Source organism: Gymnoscopelus braueri (assembly GCF_963280865.1).
Source record: "Gymnoscopelus braueri genome assembly, chromosome: 1".
Classification (NCBI taxonomy): domain Eukaryota; kingdom Metazoa; phylum Chordata; class Actinopteri; order Myctophiformes; family Myctophidae; genus Gymnoscopelus; species Gymnoscopelus braueri.
This window is the reverse complement of record NC_137603.1, coordinates 49,452,335-49,472,954: the sequence shown is the minus strand read 5'-3', so window position 1 is coordinate 49,472,954 and position 20,620 is coordinate 49,452,335. Positions and strand designations below refer to the sequence as shown.

The 20,620-nt window shown below is 46.7% G+C and overlaps 1 protein-coding gene across 1 annotated transcript in view; it reads left to right on the top strand.

The window, feature by feature from the left end:
* The window catches only part of ntrk3b (neurotrophic tyrosine kinase, receptor, type 3b), a gene marked incomplete at both ends in the record, with an annotated part of 300,643 nt that overhangs the window by 191,366 nt on the left and 88,657 nt on the right, over positions 1-20,620 (top strand). Inside the window, 3 exons of the mRNA XM_080434874.1 lie at positions 9,694-10,029; positions 16,577-16,626; positions 16,960-17,062. Of these exons, the coding sequence (XP_080291000.1) occupies positions 9,694-10,029; positions 16,577-16,626; positions 16,960-17,062 (489 nt within the window). The remainder of the gene's footprint in view (positions 1-9,693; positions 10,030-16,576; positions 16,627-16,959; positions 17,063-20,620) is intronic.

Here is a 20,620-nt window from a genome sequence, read left to right as displayed (position 1 = left end):
TTTCAGCACATGCTCTGCTGGTAATTAAATCTCCTCCCTCCAGCGCTGCGGTATTGTCTCTGGAAATGTCCTAAAACAGCTTAAACCAATGTTCTGATTAGAGTAATCTGATTGACAGAGAAATTAGCTACCGTCAAGTGACAGCCTCTGCATTTCAAGTTGAGCTCCCTGTCTGTTTGTCTTCTCTTCTGCACAGAACTGTAATTAGCTGCAATGCTAATAAGTTCTGGCTGGGCTATTGTTCTGCTTCTCTGTGGAACAACGGTAGCATGCCAAGTATTTTTTTATTTACCATGGTTTTCATTTTCATGCGTGTGTAAGCAATGGTCTCTGTGGGAAGAATGTGGTACTAATACTGTTAAAGTTAAGGCTCCATTCTCTGTGTAGCTCAATAGACAGAGCAAACTGTCTATTGCCACGTTATAGCTCCCATAGCTCAAAGGGCAGAGCATTGTAGTTACACTGCCAGTTCATTTGGCAAGGGATTATGGGAATGTTCTGCCTTTCTCAGAGCCTAACCACATTGTTGATTCTCACAGGCAAAAAACTGTATTTGACCAAAATGTGAATATGGCTTAATTCAACTGAAATAAATTAATAGGCCTACATTAATTAAATAGGTTATTCTGTGGTTTAAACAGCAGAGGTCATGAGAGCTTTAATTGATTCTCCATGTTAAATTCAGCACAGGCTGTCAAAGAACTAGAGGTTACGTAGGTAACCCCGGTTCTTTTAGTTTAGGAGTGAGGCACTCACTATGGGAAACAGCGCCATCTGGCGATGCAACAGAGCTACACAATACGCTCCCGGGGCCCAAGTATTGGGCAAGAGGGTATGTCACGTGACCGGCCGTCCCTTCCCCTTTCCGGAAGGACATATAAGGCCCGGTCGTGACGTAATACTTCCTCTTAACACAGTTCCTCTGTTCGCAGTGGCGAAACAAAAGGGGTGTTTGGTGAGTGCCTCACTCCTAAACTAAAATAACCGGGGTTACCTACGTAACCTCTAGTTCTTTGTCGTTTTGAGTCGTGAGGCACTCACTATGGGATCTATAAACCCCCCGGAAGTGTTAAAAACGTTCAATCCCTGAAAGAAAACCGCACATGCCCCCTCCGCCCCTGGGGCCCGCACACGGCGGGGCCCCGACCTCTGGGGCGCCCAGACCCATCGGGCGCCCCATACGCGGCATAAGGGATAAGATAAAGGAGGCCCTGACAGACCGAAGTCTGCCTTATTCAGCTAATAGACAACAAGGTCCGTCACCTACCAACCTTACAACAAGGGAACAGGGCCCCCTGATCCCGAGACCAACAGATCGTTAGTCCCCAGGATCACATCAGGAGGAGAAGGCACCTCAAGTAGATGAGGCTGCCACGCCCAGGACAGCGTGCGCCACCGAGGAAGCCGCCACGTCCAGGCTGTAAAAGGCCGCAAAGGTCGAAGGTGACGACCAGTTAGCGGCCGTGCAAATCTCCTGGACCGAAACCCCCCTAGAGAGGGCCCAGGATGCAGCCACCCCCCTAGTCGAGTGAGCCCTCAGTCCATCAGGTACTGGGGTCCCACCACTAGTATAGGCGAGCCTTATAGCCTCAACTATCCACCTGGAAAGCGTTGGCTTGGCAACCGCCTTCCGCTGGTCACCGCGGCCATAGGAGACAAACAGCTGCGTAGACGACCTGCTGGCCGCCGTCTCCCTACAGTAGAGCCTCAAGGCCCTCACTGGACAAAGACAAAGACTCATCCTCCGCCGAAGCGAAAGGAGGTGGATGAAAAGCTACCAACTCGACCGGAGCCGGTGCTACCACCCCAGTCTTGGTAACAAATGCCAGGTTCGGTTTCAACAGAACCCTCCTGTCATCACCAGAGAACCTCAAGCACTCCGAACTTACCGAGAGTGCATGCAGGTCACTAACCCTCTTGGCCGTAGACAGGGCCACCAGGAGGATCGTCTTAAGACTCACTATTTTCAGGCTCGCAGTCTCGAGAGGCTCAAAAGGAGAGAGGCAAAGTGCATTCAGCACCACCGCCAAATCCCAGGCTGGAAACAGAGGCCTGTTAGTCGGCCTGGCCCGCCTGTCGCCGCCCATGAAACGCCGCACCAGGGGATGTTTGCCAACCGTCCCGACATCGAACCCTTCGTGGCAGGCGGAGATGGCCCCCAAGTACACCTTGACCGTCGAGAAAGCCAAGCCCTGATTTAACCTGCTTTGCAGGAAAATAAGAATGCTGCGCACCGGAGCCCGAAAAGCCACCACCACCGGTGACTGTTCCCGGCACCATGACACAAAAATATTCCATTTAATGTCCTAGGCAGCCCTCGTAGATCCGGCCCTGGCCCCCTGAATGGTATCTACCACGTCAGGGGGTAAACCGCACGAGTCTAAGTTGGCCCTCTCACGGGCCAGACCCACAGGTCCAGGTCCCGGGGGCTGGGGTGGTTGATCTCGTTCCCTGCTTGCCGCAGCAGCTCCTCGATCGGAGGGAGGTGCCACGGCTCTGCGTAGAGGAGAGGAGTTATTTCTGATCTCCAAACGCCCCATGCCGGAGCTACTAGCAGCACAGACAGACCCTGAAGTCTGACCCTCTCTAATGTTGGGCGGATCAGTTCCAGCGGCGGGAATGCATACAGCAGTTCCCTCGGCCAGCTGTGAGCCAACGCGTCCAGCCCCAACGAGAGGTCCGTCGCATTCACCGAGAAAAAGCGAGAGCACTGAGGCAAACAAATCGACCTGTGATCGGCCGAACCTGGTCCAAATCATGTCCGCTACTTTCGGATTGAGTGACCAATCCGTGTACCAATACCTGCCCCTGGACAGCAGATCCGCCCGCTGTTCTGGAGGCCTGGGACATGGACCGCACGGATCGACAGCAGGCGCGAGTCGCACCACATTGTCAGCTTGCGCGCCAGGTTGTCCAACACTCGGGAGCCTAAGCCTCCCTGCTTGTTGATGTAGCACATGGTCGTAGTGTTGTCCGTCCTGACCAGGACATGACAACCGCTGATGCGCGCCTCGAAACACTTGAGTGCGTGAAACACCGCCATCAGCTCCAGGTAGTTGATGTGGGCCAGTTGTAGACTGGAGTCCCACACTCCCCTGGCTGCATGGCCCTCGTGAACGGCGCCCCAGCCTGTCAGGCTGGTGTCCGTCGTGACAACCTTCCGTGAAATCACCGCACCCACACTGACACCCTCTGACAGAAAAAGTGCGCGTGACCACGGTTTAAGTGCCTCCATGCAACGTGGAGACACTACAACCCGTCGAGACCCCATGGTGGGCGGGATGTTGAGATCCCGCACCCACCTCTGAAAAGGTCTCATAAAGAGCCTGCCTAGGCGGACCAGGTGTATGGCCGAAGCCATGAGACCCGCTGCCTGCATGCACAGCCTGTACGTGACTTTCTTTCCTACTCGAAAAGACCTCACACAGGCTAGGAAACTGTCTATCCTCTCCTTGGATAGGCGTGCCACCAGCGTAGTTGAATCCAGTGAAATCCCTATGAAAGAGGTTTGTTGACATGGAATCAGCACGCTCTTTTGAAAATTGACGGTGAAACCCAACGACGTCAGATGCGAGATAGCTATCTCTGTGTGTCTCGCCACCTCTTGACTGGAGACTCCTGCCAAGAGCCAGTCGTCGATGTAAGTCGACAGACGTATCCCCTGTCTCCTCAACGGAGCTATAGCCGCCTGCGTGCACTTCACGAACACACGGGGGCTCAGGGACATTCCGAACGGGAGGACCGTGTACTCGTACACTCGTCCCTCGAAACCGAAGCGCAGAAACTTTCTGTGCGGTGGGTAGATAGGAATGTGAAAATAAGCATCCTTCAGGTCTATGCTGGTCCACCAGTCGCCCTGACGCACCGTGCGTAATAACGTCGCGGTTGTCAGCATGCGAAACTTGAATTTCGTTAGAAATTTGTTGAGACCTCTCAGATCCAGGATGGGTCGTACACCCCCCCCCCCCCCCCCCCCCTTTTTCTTGACCAGAAAATATTTGGAGTAGAAACCCAGTCGTTTCTGATCCGGAGATAATTCTCTGATGGCGCCTTTGCTTAGGAGAGAGAGAACCTCCTCTCGTAAAGTTATCGCCGCTCCGCCCTTCGCATGGGAAAACAATACCTTGTCTGACATAGGAGGTTTCGTGGAGAATTGTATCTTGTAACCCTTCTGTATGGTGCGAAGCACCCAAGGAGACGGGTGGCAAGCTTTCCATTGCGCCAAGCAGCGAGCTAGAGGGTGGGGGAGGGGTGCTGGTGTCACTCGTCCCACAGACCGTTCGGCCGTTGTCATGGAAACTAGTGACGTGGCCGATCGCTCCGGTGATACTGATTTTATTACCTGCATTGGTGATTTTATTCCCTGCATTGGTGTAAATACATTCAGTAGGTTTGTCCCACATGTGTTTGGAAAACCGAGAACCGGGTTTACCGAGCACTGTGGGCTCATAGGGGGACCACCGAGAACGGGGGGCCGCCATGTAGGTGGTTCCCGTTCTCCCTAGTCTACATGCAGGGTTGGAATAAGACAAGGTTTTGTAATTTGCAACAAATTTATTGGAACAATTACAGGGTATTACAGACCTCACATTACATTACAGACCTCACAGAAATGTGCGAATTTTTTTGTTGTTTGGCTGTGGAGGAGTGGTCCATGACTCTGTCCTCGAGATGCAAAAACGATCCCTGTCTCTTCCCCGTTAAAGTCGGGGGGGTCCGCGTCCGTCCAGCCTGACTGTGCAGCCCTGGGTGGAGCGGCTGGCAGTGTTGTGTCTCCTCCCATGCCTGCCTGACATTGGGAGGAACAAAGGGGCAAATGTCACCTCCCCCGCCCGCGACGGGAGCGGGTGGCGTCGCGACGTGGAGCCCTGGCAGCAGGGGTGGGGCGAGAGGCTTGAGGTCGAGTACCAACCTCCTCTTGGGACCTCTCCCTGTCCCTGGACGTTGCCGGTTTGGGTGCGTTCTGGGGACGTCCTGACCTGGTCTGGCGGGAGGAGGAGCGCCCTCCTCTCGCCGCAGGTCTCTCCCCTCGGGGTCTGGTGTTGGAGGAGGAGGCGAGTGGTTCGAAGACGCCCGTGGCGGCCTCCTGGGTCGTCCTTCTCTCCTCAGTGAAGGACTTTATGAAGTTAGCACCTCCCTTGAAGAGGTTCTCAGCGTCCAGGTCGAGGGTCAGAAGCTGCTTTCTGGCCTCCTGGCCGGCTTCGCCTGGGAAATGTTCCTCTACCTGGAGCTGCTGGCCGCATCTGAGTACCGCCCGTTCGAAGACTGTAGAGACGGAGAGCTTAGGAGCGCTCGGGGCCTCGTTAGCCTCGTCCGTAGGCGCTTGGAGAGAGAGTGGGAGAGAGAAGGGGGGGGAGCGGGGGTGCCGGTGGAAGCAGCCCGTCCCGGGATAAGCATGGCGACGTCCGAGGAGTCCTGAGCAGATGGGAGCTCCTCATCGTCGTATTCCTCCTCGTTGTATTCACCCTCCTCGTACTCTTCCTCCTCGTTGTAGTCCCCCTCCATGGAGAACTGGTCGTCCTCCAGCTGGAGGTTGCCGCTGGAGAGGAACGGTTGGGGTGGGGGGGAGAGGGGGAGAGAGCCTGGTGCTGTGGGGGCTGAGGTCCAGCCCCCATAGCGGCGGTGGCTGCTAGTTGTTTTCCGCGGCCCTGTGAGAGGCTAGCTCCGCTCTCCACAGGGCCCAAGGCGGTAGGAGGTGGCATGCTAGTATCAGCGGAGCGCCGTGAGCGTTGAGATCCACCGCTCGCGGCAGCTGAGGTTGGGTTGGGGGTGCGGGAGGGTTGCTGGGGCGCTAAGAGAGCACCGCTAGTACCGCCAGCGTTCCCTGTACAGGCCCTGGCCTGGCCGTATCGAGCTCGCAGGAACCTCTCTGAGTAGCGAGAGTAGGCACCGCAGAAGGAAACGGGGTCGGAGAGCGCGTTAAACGCGTGTGCTATACCGAGACAGGCAATGCATACATTGTGTGGGTCGTCCCCGGCAATGGTGGCGGAGCAGTCGGGGAGCCCGCACTGTCTCGCTGGCAGAGGGCCCTCGTAGTAAGGGACGCCCTTGTAGGAGGCCATCGTGTGGTGGTGGGGCTAAGCTAACAGCTCTATTCGGGGAGTTAGCTTAGGGAGGGGTGCTAGTAGCTGTGGCTGTAGCCGAGCAGCTAAGCTAGTTTAGCAGCTAGCGGCTAGAAGGAGCTAAGTAGCAGCTAACGTGGCTAGCAGGCCAACTCACCACGAGGCAGAAAGAAGTTGATTTAAATTGTTTTTCCGACACGATAGAAAACCCGTGGGTGATTAATCCGAATCTCCGCTTTGAGGGTTATAGCTGGTTTCTCTCGTGGTCCAAGGAAATCGAAGATGAGTTGATAAGATTTTTTTTCAGTTTTTATAAGCGTGTAGCCTTGTGCATCTGCGAACAGAGGAACTGAAGAGGAAGTATTACGTCACGACCGGGCCTTATATGTCCTTCCGGAAAGGGGAAGGGACGGCCGGTCACGTGACATACCCTCTTGCCCAATACTTGGGCCCCGGGAGCGTATTGTGTAGCTCTGTTGCATCGCCAGATGGCGCTATTTCCCATAGTGAGTGCCTCACGACTAAAAACGACAAAGAACCCAGTTTAAAAGTAATTTTATTTAATCACATTCCTAAATTCACTCATTATGGGTAAACAGCACTCCCTGGCACAAAGCTCTGGTCAATTCAATAATTGGCTAGCATTGGAACCACTATTTCGCTATGTGCTGACATCACCGCTCCCCTATATTGCGGTACACAGGCATGAGACTCCATTCTCCCAAACACACTACCTCATTTGTGCAGCAAGAAAGGTGTTTCAATGGGTGAATATATGATTCATAAAAGTGTGGTTACATACATAACTTATTGTTTTATTTCATCATATTCATACTCATTTCGTACTCATTATGCCTAAATGGACGTGGAAAATTACTTGATTTGCCCAGAAAACTATGATAACCTGCTAGCCGTGCTCCATTGACAATTCGCACTTAGACCAGTGTTGGGCAAGTTACTTTACTAGTGCTCTCAAAAACGCTGTTACTTCACTAGTTACTGCATTATAAAATTGACAAGTTATGTTACTAGTTGCCTTTGCGTTACTTTTTTTAGGCTTCAATATTTTTCATCTACTTTAATCTTCTGTATTGCTCACTATGATGAAAAGTAGTAGGAATCATGTCTCAACAGCAACATCAACATCTTGAAATCAGTCTTTCTGGAGCAGGCGGCTCAACATGATCGGGAGCATGCCTCCATAAACGTGCATGTGCGTTTGCGATCAGCAACGAGCCTCTTGTTAAATTCGGCGCAGGCATGCTGGCTAAAAACCTGGTAACTAGTCACGTTACTAGTTCCCGCAAAAAAGAAAAAGCTGGGTTACAGTAACGCACATTACTTTAATGTTAGTTCCAACACGGCTGAGGATAGTGTGCCATTGAATGCGCAGTCATGTCCAACTTATAAAAGCGAGCAAAAGTTGAAGATGTAGTCCAACTCGCTGCCACACATATGTCCTGCATGTCCTTGAAAAGGGCCCAGGACTTGCCATTCCCTTTGTGGAATGTGCCGTCAGACCTGCGGATGGCACTTGGCCCCTGCTGGTGTATGCTGCACCCGAAGTTGAGGCCGGTGGAGCAGGGTGCTGCACTGGCCTCTTCAGGGCTCTGAACTCCCCTGGAGCCGCTGCTGCTTGGGGCGAATGACTGGCGAGGCTGCAGAAGGGGCTCATCATCCTCAACCTCCCCCTTCTTTCCTCATCCTTCTTTCTCGCTTCTCTGCCCATCCAACAAACACCTTGCCATTGTGTTACCACTGTGCCATTGTGTTACCACTGTGCCCTTTATGAGAGGAAACCGTCATTCTTTATTTGACAAAAGTGATTCCAATGCACTTCATCGCAAACTTAGACCCCATGCAAACATTTACATTTTATTTAAACGTTGTTTCCATTTCTGTTCTTTTGTGCTATATTTGAAAATGTACAGTACATTGAAAGTTTCTTCCTCTAAATGTATATTTCTCTCTCTCTCTCTCCCGCTCTCGCTCTCGCTCTCTCTCTCTCTCTCTCTCTCTCTCTCTCTCTCTCTCTATCTCTCTCTCTCTCTCTCTCTCTCTCTCTCTCTCTCTCTCTCTCTCTCTCTCTCTGACTCTCTCTCTTTCTCTGTTATCCCTTCTGTGTTCTTCTCTCTCTGCGTCACTCCATATTCATCAGCGTATCTCTCCATGTCTCCAGCCCTGTCATTCTACCTCTCTCCTGGCCACAACATGACATTTGTGAAAGACGCGACCGGTGTTTCTATTAACTAACAGACAGCAGACAGCCTTGTATCACTCTGTTCTCTCCGATCATAGGCTGTGTACTTATAACAGCGTCTGTGTGACCAGGGCTGCACTGGGCCACAAAGAACTCTAGCTTGTGTGGTATTGTGCTGTGTTGCGTCATCTTGTGTCGTGTTGGTGTTGCATGATTTTGCTGTATGGTGCTGTATGGCTGTGTGTGGTTCTCAAACCTTTTTGGCCTCAGTACCCCCTTTCCCTGAATTCTGAATCATAGTACCCTCTTTACCCGACTACAACATTTTGATAAGAAAATACTCACTACAAAATTCCCGATTTTACGTTAAAAATAAAACAGCATATCGGCAAGTCATTATTTCTTTCTTTTCAGTAACAGTTGTGCTTGTCAAGTTTTTGACTTAATTTGGTTTAAAGCTTTACAGAGCAGCATGTGTACACACATTTGTCAATGTTTTATCATTAAACATAACAGTAAAATGCATTTTTCCATTTTCCAGTTCTCTCTCTTACCCCCTGTAGTACCTCTACGTGTACCCTTCCCTAGGGTTACACACACCCCCATTTTAGAAACACTGCTGTAGGTGTATGGTGCTGTATAGTTTTGTATATGTGCATGCGTGTGTGTCAAGAGAGCGCTGAGAGAGTTACATGTGGAATCATCTAAGATAGATTTGAACCCATGAGGGTTAGACATGTATGAACCTTGGTTGCCGGACCTTATAATGGACGAGCCCAGTATTTATAACCTGGACTATTTTCTCCATAGTCTGCCATAGTTTGTAACAAAACACCACTTATTACCAGTTTATCTCTTAATGTGTCTATCGTTCTATAATTTTATTATAAAGCTGTTACCTAAACAAGCTAACATCTCACCAGCTTACTTTTACAGATTGGTCCTCTCATATGGCACCCAGGTGCCATAGATTATAAACACACATGCACATGTTGATCATGACAGGCTCTGTTCACTGGCTGTGTTTGGGGAAAGATTTGACAGCATATTTGTTTTCTCAAGGGGTGACTGAAAATTTGTGGAAAATATTTTTACAGCCTGGCCATAGCTAAGCCACCTTGAACGGGTTCCCAGACTTTTTCAGCTCAAGACGCAAAAGAGAAAGATGTCTCCCCGCGACCCAAACTTACAAAAGTGCATTATGAATTAATCACTTAAGCCCTATTTAGAAATTGCGAAAATAGCCGATCTACAACCTCACTCCACGTTGCAATCGTGACACAGTGTTGAACTTGTAGATCGGAGAATCTGAAATATATTTGAAAGGGGGGGGGGGGGGGGGTGGTAAAAAACCTCCTATTTACCCGAGACCCCAGAAAAATATTATTCATTGTTCTCACCTCTCTCTCTCTCTCCCATGCTCTTTTGTAGTCCCTCCAGTCATCGTGAAGCTGTCGGAGCCCGAGCGACGCCATGACACCTGCATTGAGTTCACGGTGCGCGGCTACCCCCAGCCCAGACTGCGCTGGTTCTACAAGCAGAAAGAGATCACCCACAACCAGTACATCAGAGCTGAGATGGACTTCTACCAGGACTACCTGGAGGGCTGCCTCAACTTCAGGAACCCCACCCATGTTGACAACGGGAACTACACCTTAGAGGCTAGCAACGCCCTGGGGACTGTCACCAAGACCATCTACGGACACTTTCTTGCAGCACCTGACTTAGGGGAGGATGGTGAGTGGAAAGAGGGTTTGGTTAGGGTCAGTAAGGGCCTCTGAATGGTCCTGCGTTATTTAAATGACCGGGGTCCGCCAGGGGTCTATGGTCCCCTCCCTTTTCTCCCTCTACACCAAATCTCTTTGCTGTAAATTGCAGATCTACAAGCTAATAACGTCTGTGAGCATGTAGATCTGCTATTTTTGCCTGATGTTCGCCTTTAATGACATGCCCAGAAAGGGGATGCTGGGTTTCATTTGGTTAAGTGATAGTCACTTTATAAGTGCATTTCCACCCGTCGCAGTGTTCTTCTAAAGCTTAATTTATACTCAAGGGTGTCGCTTCCCCCAAAAAGAACGGATCCACAAGCAGTGCCCAGGGCTGAAACCACACAGGGTTCAGGCATAGTTCACAGGTATACTGAATATGCTCCTCCAGTTTATTCTAGTCCAGAGAGAGAGAGAGAGAGAGAGAGAGAGAGGGAGGCTGACACATTTCTCTATGGTCAATACAAGGTTAATTATAGGTGTGAATTTGTTGAGATGGTGTGACTCTCTCTGTCTCCCTCTCTCTCTCTCTCTCTTACATACTTAGTGGAATATGGTGAGTATTAGTCATTTTTCCTCTACTCCAATGTGTCCTTGTTTTGCTAAAAGAAAAAAAAGACTTCTTGTTTCTATGTGACCAAACTTTATTTTTACTCTGTTGTATGACGGTGTTGCATGCCTAAAGTAGCAGATCTACAAGCTTGTAGATTGCTTATTTTCGGCATCCGACATGTCATATGACTAAGTATAAATCCGGCTTTACGATTCTCTATGGATTGTTTTATTGTCTGATCCTAGTGGTCGACGATCAACGTATTGAAACGTATTTTACTGCTGAACAAATTGTAAGTCACTTAGGATTTTATTCAAATCAGGAGGATTTAATTTAATCACTTTCAACCCGGTGTCCCTATTTTGGCCATGTCATTAAAGCAGAAAATGATTTTTTCCTTCTTTTTTTTCTATATTGAAATTGTCTTAAGGGCGGGCGGGCAGATCACGTCGTCACGCTCATGTCAAAATGACTCAGCCATAACCATATAAGGAGTTCCCAATGATGCCGAACTCTAGATGTGAGGGCCGCCCGAACCTCTAGGTTTTTTATTGAGAGATTTGGTGTAGGGTGAAAGGATAAGGGACCTAGTATGGACCCCTGGGGGACACCAGTCAACAGAGTATTTTGGGTTTAGGTGGTAAAGTAATGTCATATAAAGAAAGTGAAAGTAATGATTTTTTATTTATATTATATTATTGTTAAAGTCATAGTGAATGACATTACTCTTGTTATGTCCTTGAGGGGTACCGAGGGAGGAATGTGGGCCTGGAGGTGTTCAGCAGTCATCCAGTGACAGGGATGATCTCCTGATTTTATTATTGTTTATTATTACAGGGACAGTGCACAGTTAAAAGTAACTGCACCAGAGTTATAGCAGCTAATTTCCATTTGTTGTCTGAAAATTTGCATTTTCATCACAGTCCTCTCTTTCTCTCTCTCTCTCACTCTCTCTCTCTCTCTCTCTCTCTCTCTCACTCACTCACTCACTCACTCACTCACTCACTCACTCACTCACTCACTCACTCACTCTCACACACACACACACACACACACACACACACACACACACACACACACACACACACACACACACACACACACACACACACACACACACGTTTGTATTTTATATCCCCATTGGGACCAAAAAAGGTTATTTGTTGTTAAAAATGCATTTCTTTTACACTTGTTTGGCCATTTATAACCCTTATTTGACTAATTGTTTTAGCCCTTAAATGAACGGGGGACATGACATGTCTTTTTTTCATGTCTTTGTGGGGACACACGTGCGCGGACGGACGGACGGACGGACGGACGGACGCACAAACGTCGCTCAAAAGGGAACTAACACAGAGACCACTCGCACTGAACCAAAATAAATCTGCAACGGAAGAAAGGCAGTGTCTTTAGGCACTACAAAGCTATGACAGCTTAAGACAGAAATAGAAGTTACAAAATAAAAGTCTGGGAGCAAAGATACCATTGACTAGAGAGAGGAGAGCGATTTAAGGGTTTAAAGTTTAAACACAATGTTTTAGACTCCCCACACGTCTTAATACAGCAGGCATCAAGTGAACACTGACTGATCAGGGCCACACAGGTGGAATGCATCCTCTTTAACAACTGGAGAGAGCAGCAACCAACTGAGCTCTGACACAGCTCTGTTTCAAAACCACCATGCCTGATTTAGGGCAGTAGTTCTTAAACTCTTTAATTTCAAAGAACCCCAGTTTGGTTTAAGCCACAGACCATAACTCTGAGAGTGTACAAATGGAACCAAATGGACCCTTAAGGGATCATTTGGTTCCATTCGTACACTCTCAAGTTACAGACTGGTAAGGATTTTGTTACTAATTATCAATCGTTTAGCTGGGGACCCCCTTGAACCCCCTCACGGTCCCCTGGGGGTCCCCGCGCGCCAGTTTGAGAACCACTGATTGCGGGTACTGTCACACACGCACCCTAGGGAAGTGGCTAACGCATGGCGAGGTGTCATCCGTCGCACCAACTCAACGTGACTGCATGTGACGCGTCAACGCACCACAACCAGAAGCCCCTCCCCTTCGTTCACATAGAATAACAGGATGCGCATGTGAGACCAAACCCTTACAATATACGGTATATGAGTGGACGCTTTGTCACGCGCCGAAAAAAAAAACACAGACTCTCTCTATCTCTCTCTCTGTCCGTCTGTCTGTCTCTCTCTCTCTCTCTCTCTCTCTCTCGGTACGGTCGGAGTGTGGGAGAGGAGTTTGATGGACAGAACAGGGGGAGGGGAGAGCGATAGGAATGAGAGAACACAGGGAGATGAGTGGGATGGGGGTCACACAAAGACCTAAGAGTACCCAAGTGCTCTAGAGAGATAGGAGAGGAGATGAAGAAATAAACCATGGAGAGAGGCCAAAAGAAAGATGGAATGAGTTAGAGAGAGAGAGAGAAAAGAGTGATAATAGGATAGGAGAGGAAACAAATGAGGACTGGGGGTGATAGGCCACATACATCTCCATGTGTTTGACCAACACACGCACGCACGCACACACACACACACACACACACACACACACACACACACACACGCACGCACACGCACACGCACACGCGCGCACACACACACACACACACACACACACACACACACACACACACACACACACACACACACACACACACACACACACACACACACACATACATTCTCTAGTACAGAGCTAAGCTGCCAGTAGCAGTCAGCGTAGCTTGCGGCCATTAATTTATCTACAATTACTCTGCTCTGATCTGCGGCCGCAGCAGAATTTACCCATCAGCCCCTCCTCCCTTTATGTCTGTCGTTCCGCCTGTCTGTCTGTCTGTCTGTCTGTCTGTCTGTCTTCTCTCATCTCATGCTTTCACACACAACAAACACACACACACACACACACACACACACACACACACACACAAACAGTCTGTATTTTCTGTCTTTTTAAATGCTGGCCCTGGGAGCTGAGCTCCTATCATGGTGTTAAAGACTGTAGTTTGGCACACTGTCAACTTTATAGATAGATAGACCTGTATTGATCAGTCACCAGAGGCAGCGCAGCAGTTAGAGTTAAGGCTCGTACACACTGCAGGAGATTTGGTCCGAGATTGCTGTCGCCGACATTTTTTGGCGCTCGCCGACAAAACCTCCCGATCTGACGCAGATCGGCCTTTGATCTGCGAGATAATGCTCGCTCTGTGTGAAAGGTTCCGCGAGACGATGTGGCCGCGATTATCCGCTCTGCGACGGCTTTCCGACCGTTTTCAGATAACTACCATGTTAGATATTCAGCTCTGTCCCAGACAGGAGATCGGACAGTATCATACATTATGAAAGGGTCTGCGAGGAGATCCACGCTACAGCCAATGAGAGCACATTACAGCCACCGTGGCCAGGGGAGCGTCGCTGGATCTGACCACAACAAACAGTCCCTACCGCAATATTACCGTCCAGTCCTGTATTAAGTTAACATTATAAAACAAAATGAGAGAGTGAGCGAGCCTGGTGGGCTGTTTATTTTAGAGGAATTGTACAGAGAGAGAGAGAGAGAGACAGACAGACAGACAGACAGAGAGTGAGAGCAAGAGCGAGCTCTGTGTGTGTGTGTGTGTGTGTGTGTGTGTGTGTGTGTGTGTGTGTGTGTGTGTGTGTGTGTGTGCGTGCGTGCGCAGCATGTGCTCGCTGTTATGAACAGCGTTGCCAGATGTTGCGAGAGAAATAAGCAACCAGGTCTATGAAAACAAGCCCAAGAAAAGGCCACTTGAGCACTTTAAACCTATTTACAAATACATTGGATATTTGAAAATAGCCGATCTACAAGCTCACAACGCGTCGCAGCTATTTTCAAATAAAAATCTTGAGAACATTTTGGAATATTTTCCAAATCCACACAAATCTTGTATGGGGGTCTATGGCACAACATATTTACAGAAGGGGGGTCTGCGGACAAATACATATTATGTGTTGTTTAAACCACTGGTTTAAACAACATTAGGAAACACGGCCAAATAAGCAACTACACAAATAAGCCCAAAAAATGCACCCCGCAACAACCAATATTTACAAGCAACTCTACAGAAAAACAAGCCCAAAGTCGCTTATAATAAGCGGACATGGCAACGCTGTCACTGACGGCTTCTGCGCACTTGAAGTGCGAGAGAGAGAGAGAGAGAGAGAGGGAGAGAGAGAGAGAGAGGGAGAGAGAGAGAGAGAGAGAGAGAGAGAGCGAGAGAGGAGGGAGAGGGAGAGAGGCATATCACGGGATACGTCGATTAAAATGAATTGGAATAAACTCAAATGTATTTATTGGGTCTGACTCTGGAGATAGCATCCTAGTGAACTATCCTACAGTGTGTCAGCCCTTGTCGGGGATCAATCCTGTTGTGAAGACCACAACGATATTATGACAGCCGATTTCAATAAATAAACTCCTGCAGTGTGTAATGCTTAACGATCAGATAACCCCCCGAGCACTTTAAGGTCCTGCAATGTGTACCTGCCTTTACAGGTACAGAGTAAGAAAAGTACTGTAAGATACAGCAAGGGTAGCAATACAAAGGGAACTAGGGGGTCAGGGGAAGAAGTAACACCACAAACAAAAAAACAATCAATAATGAACAACAGTATACAATAGTATACACCTACCACAATAGCCTGCACTATGCAGAACTAAATAAAAAGCACAAGGTCACAGTCTCATCACTGTATCTTGCCCAAAGCACAATCCAATACGTAAGCAAACTTGCTGAAGATGCCAAGTGCGCAGAGCCTCTGTGAACGGTTTTAATTGACAAATATGAGACAGAGGGTTGTGGGCAAAAATCAATTAATTTTGTGCTTTACCTTGACTTTTATTCAGAACAGCCAGGAAAACCGCAAGAGTGCCACATTTGAGGCAATTTAACAAAGAAAGACTGCAGAAGATACCAACCAAATGCAAGCAATATAGAGCATTGCCAACCAAGGCTTTTAACATTTGCTGCACTACTTTGTCATATAATGATGATGATGACGATGGCGATAACGATGATGATAATATAAACACAGGGCAGCTCCCTATGTTTTGTCTGTCGTTTTAATATCTCTATTAGGATGTTTCTGTTCTGATGTTTCTGTGTGAATATCCTCTTTTGAGGTATAATTATATCATCATACCTCAAGACTGCTATAAAATACTGTTTTCAATCATTAATCATATTATGGACTATATAAAACACTACTATATTAACTATATTTACACAACTATAGCCCTCAAATGATGTTGTGTGGTACCGAAAATAGTATCGAAAAAGGACCTGATATTGTATCAACCTTTTTTGGGTATTTTACACTTACACAAGACAGGGCATGAAATGGGTGGCTAATCCAGTCACATGTGAATAAAGTGCATATTTTTAACAAATTTTTCATGTCACTGTTCATACTTTACTTAACTATTAGGGGTGTGCCGATATATCGTCCCGCGATATATCGCGATACGTTTTCGTGACGATATGTATCGTTTTGAAAAAAAAAAATATCGTTTTTTTTTTTACAATAATAATAATCAGGCATGCAAACAGCCCCGAGGTGAAAAGGGTGACAATATGTTGTTTTTTTTCGGGTCAGGTGTCATACTATTGCCCTATTTGGATTCAAAACGGCTATTGTAGCTGAAAAGCTACAAGTTCGCATATCTGAATAATGCAAAAACTGAATTATTTGTTTGCATTTGCTTTTTTTCTCCCCCATATATTTTTCGTAATAAAAAAAGTGCGTATCGTATCGTATCGAAATCGTATCGAAGTTGTGAGCCAAATATCGTATCGTATCGTTTGGTGAAATTAGTGTATCGGCACACCCCTAAGCCCATTGTATAGTGTTGTAGTAACAATTAATGCAACGCTAATACGTCTAGCCATATTATAGGCCTATATTGTGAAGTGCAAACCATTTATATTGTAATGTCCATGAATTTGATTTGGTGTTTTTCAGTTACTCCATCAGACGGTGACTCTAACCGACCGGATGAAGACAGTTTCGGGGTGAGTCTATTATTAATCAACCTCTGTATGAACAGACTATTACCACAAACTGGTAATAGTCTGGTTGAGCACGTTCACACATATTGTACATACTGGATGTACATACTGGATGTACATACTTGGTTATGGTTATCATGATTATAGAGATTGTTTACCAAACTGCTTCCAAACACAGCACCACTGGACTTTACACTGAACTTTGTTGGACAGCTAATGGTAGAGCTGCAAACTGTAAAGAATTGCCTGTGTATTGTTGCTTTAGAATAGTCTGCGAAAATAACAAGGTACAATAATGTTTAAATGGGTAAAACATATTTAAATTGTGTTTGTTAGGTTTCTATCGCTGTGGGCCTTGCGGGGTTTGCCTGCGTCCTCCTCCTTGTGCTGTTTGTCCTCATCAACAAATATGGCAGACGCTCCAAGTTCGGAATGAAAGGTAAGTCTATGTCCATCTGTGTCTATAGCTGACCCACACCCACTTACACACGCCGCACTCGCGTGCGTGCGAGCGCGCGCGCGCACACACACACACACACACACACACACACACACACACACACACACACACACACACACACACACACACACAATAAACTATAATTATTAACATTCTATATACAGTACATTATGTCTAACCTATCATTCACTCACATACTGTATACATGTACACCTACCTATTTGTCAGTATATCTGAGTGCTGTCTTGCTGGGTGTTTCCGCCTTTCCTATTTGTGTATCTAAAAGAAAATGGCATGAGGAGAGAGGCTGAAGGCATGCAGAACAAACAAAAGACTGCTGCACACTATGGTTCCACTTAAAACATAATAGTTAGCTTGTTTTAGAGGTCTCAGTCTGTGATCATAACTAGAGTTAGTTAATGCAATCGTTATATTTGTCCCAATTTACAATTACAGCAATGTAGCAGATGCTCTTATCAAGAGCCACTTACAAAGTGCAAGATTGGTGTGTGTGTGTGTGTGTGTGTGTGTGTGTGTGTGGTGGTGGGGGGGTCAGATTTTTTGTAACTTTTCTACTAACGTTTCTACTTTTCTACCAAAGAATGAAGTGAAATCCGCACCCGCATTCCACTGAGTGCCCAGGTATGATAGGTGTGAAAATGGATAGGCTTTCAAGTTGTCTGTAGGCTTTTTTTCCCTCTTTCTTCACACAACACACATTGCCTCACCATGTTATCTTGCAAAAATAAAACAAACAGCTAAATTATGTATTACCTCTGTGGGTCACCACTCTGCCACCAGCCGATCTCTTGTGGCCAAAACTATTTCCCCTGTCCATGAAGGACAGCTTCTAGTTCTACCTTTGTGTTTAGCCATTCCGAAAAAAGCACGAATGACTTGGCTTCCCGGTGTGGTCAGACAGCATGTAATTCTGAAGTAGCTCACTGAAGCCTTTAGTTTGCAGTCCTGACTGACAAGAGGAGGTCATTCCACAGCTTCGGAGCCAGGAGGAGGGAGAAGATTCTAGGCTACCCTTGGCCAGGGTCAAGCATCTCTGGGGCAAGAGGAAGATTCAAATTTAGAATAGGAGTGAGTGCTGGCTGGAGTAGAATGAGAGTTAAAGGCAGTTTGAGCCCAGTGTGTGTCGAAATTATTTTTCTTTATCTTAACATCTCTATATCTTCCTTCGAGGGAGGCAGGAACTTGGGAGATCATTAGATGTTGGGGGAAGATTTAGTGCTCCTCGTCATCGTCATGCTGCCCAGTAGGCAGTCTGGGTCTATAGGTGGTCATTCATTGGGTGGTCGTTGGGTGCTTTAACCCATTAAAAGGATCCCTGGCTAATAACCCAAATATGCCTTAATACATTATAATTGTCCTCCATAACTAAAATGTAAAATTAAATATTGTATTTATTTTTCACTCAATAAGGCCAATGCGCGGCGCAAGTTGATGATGTCATTTGTCTATGTGTGGTCTAGCCCTATGGAATTAATGGAATGTGCAAAAAAACATTTAAAATATTGATTTGATGCTCATATTAACCTTAGGAAGTATTAAGTTGTTTTTTATTTTCATATGCATTCCATAAATTCCATAGGGCTAGACCACACATGGGCAAATGACATCATCAACTTGCGATGGGCATTGCCCCTATTGAGTGAAAGATGAACTATTTCTAAAATAGATAAAATATTTAAGGTGTTTTTAATTTTACATTTTAGTTATAAAGGACAATTATAATGTATTACGGCATATTTGGCTTATTAGCCAGGGATCTTCTAGATCTGCTATTTTTGAATAGCCAACGCTAACATCTAAAATGACACAGATTCTTTCCCGGTTTAAGTAAAGTAAGGATATTCATGGAGCTGTAGGCAGAAACGTTTTGTGTAATTGTTCTTGCATAGATTTAATGTTATTTATTTCACTTTATTTAAAGCATTCAATGACCACTTATGGTGACTTATAATAACACTATAATGCATTATAACAGTGATTATAATGCACACCTTGACACACGGGCACGCATGCATGCGGAGATTCCGTGCATTTAAATATAAACTAGTCCGATGCCTGTTGGGAACGAAGCTCATTGCGAATGCATGCCCGTCTGGATATGCAATACCCGTTCTACCCATCTGTGTGTCTGTGTCCCTTTTATGCCCATATATGGAGATCTTTGTGTCTGTCGGCTGGTTTTCAGTGAAGGACAGATACACACGCACACGCGTAACCAATTTTTCCAATGAATCATCAAATGCTATGAATGAATGAAATGTTTGAAACGTAGTAGAATAGTTTTAGACTTGCGTGATGGTGTCGGTTTGACACTGGCAGCTGATCAGAGCGAGAACTCTTTGTGCACATTTACTTTCATTGTATGTGGTATGTGGGTCTTAACAGTATTTCGGTCTGTTAACCAGATAATGATGCCCGCTAACTGGTTGAATAGCTATCCGTTATTCCCATCCCTAGTCTGTATTATGCCCGTGTGTGTGTGGGCATGTGCGTGCGCGTGTGTCTGCGGGCGTATGCACATGTTTGTGTATATTTAATTAGCCTCTCAGTTAGATTAGAGTTCAGCTTTAGTCACCTCACTACAGAATCCTCTGCTGTAATTATTTAGAGGTGGAAATTAGAGCATCACCCTTAAGCCTGCTATTGTGTGTGTGTGTGTGTGTGTGTGTGTGTGTGTGTGTGTGTGTGTGTGTGTGTGTGTGTGTGTGTGTGTGTGTGTGTGTGTGTGTGTGTGTGTGTGTGTGTGTGTGTGTGTGTGTGTGTGTGTGTGTGTGTGTGTGTGTGTGTGTGAGTCCTACTATAGCATGTGATGTCTGTCACTAATTGTCCTTCTAGAGCTGGATTATAATGTCAGAGCTGCCTGTAGGACAGACAGGGTTAGAACATCAGCTGTCACTTTAATAAGGATGTCAGAATGTGACAGTACCAGTTGGGATAAATCTGTGTCCCAGCAGGGATTCAAACCAGCAATCTTCGAGTCACGAGTTAGCGTCCCTGGCTTAATGTAAATTAAGCCACATTCAAGCAAATGAAGTCATACTCCATGTTGAGCACATTACTGTCATATTTACAGTTTCACACTTGCAGTGATAAACTTGCATATATATTTACACGCGCACGTGTGCACACATGCACACATATACACATACATATAACATAATCATTTTACCGATATATAGATTTATATCACAATATACATATGGGCCAGTTCTCTTTTTTTCCCCTCCTCCTCTCTACACACAAAGTAATTGGTCTTGCTTTTAATGTCCAGATTTCCCTTGACTTTCGACAAGTGGCATTTTAAAAAAAAGAATACACTAAGATTCACAGGCCACTCTTGATTAAGTCAAGAAGGACAATCAAGCCTTTGCCAGTGGTGTCACACCAGCCATCTGGGGCTTTAGCCCCAACAAATGTCTTCTGGCTAGCTCTGCATCTTTTTGACTCAGGAAAAAAATCTATATTCATCAGGACAATTTCATTCACAATCACCATCAGCACTTGCTGCTGCAGTGT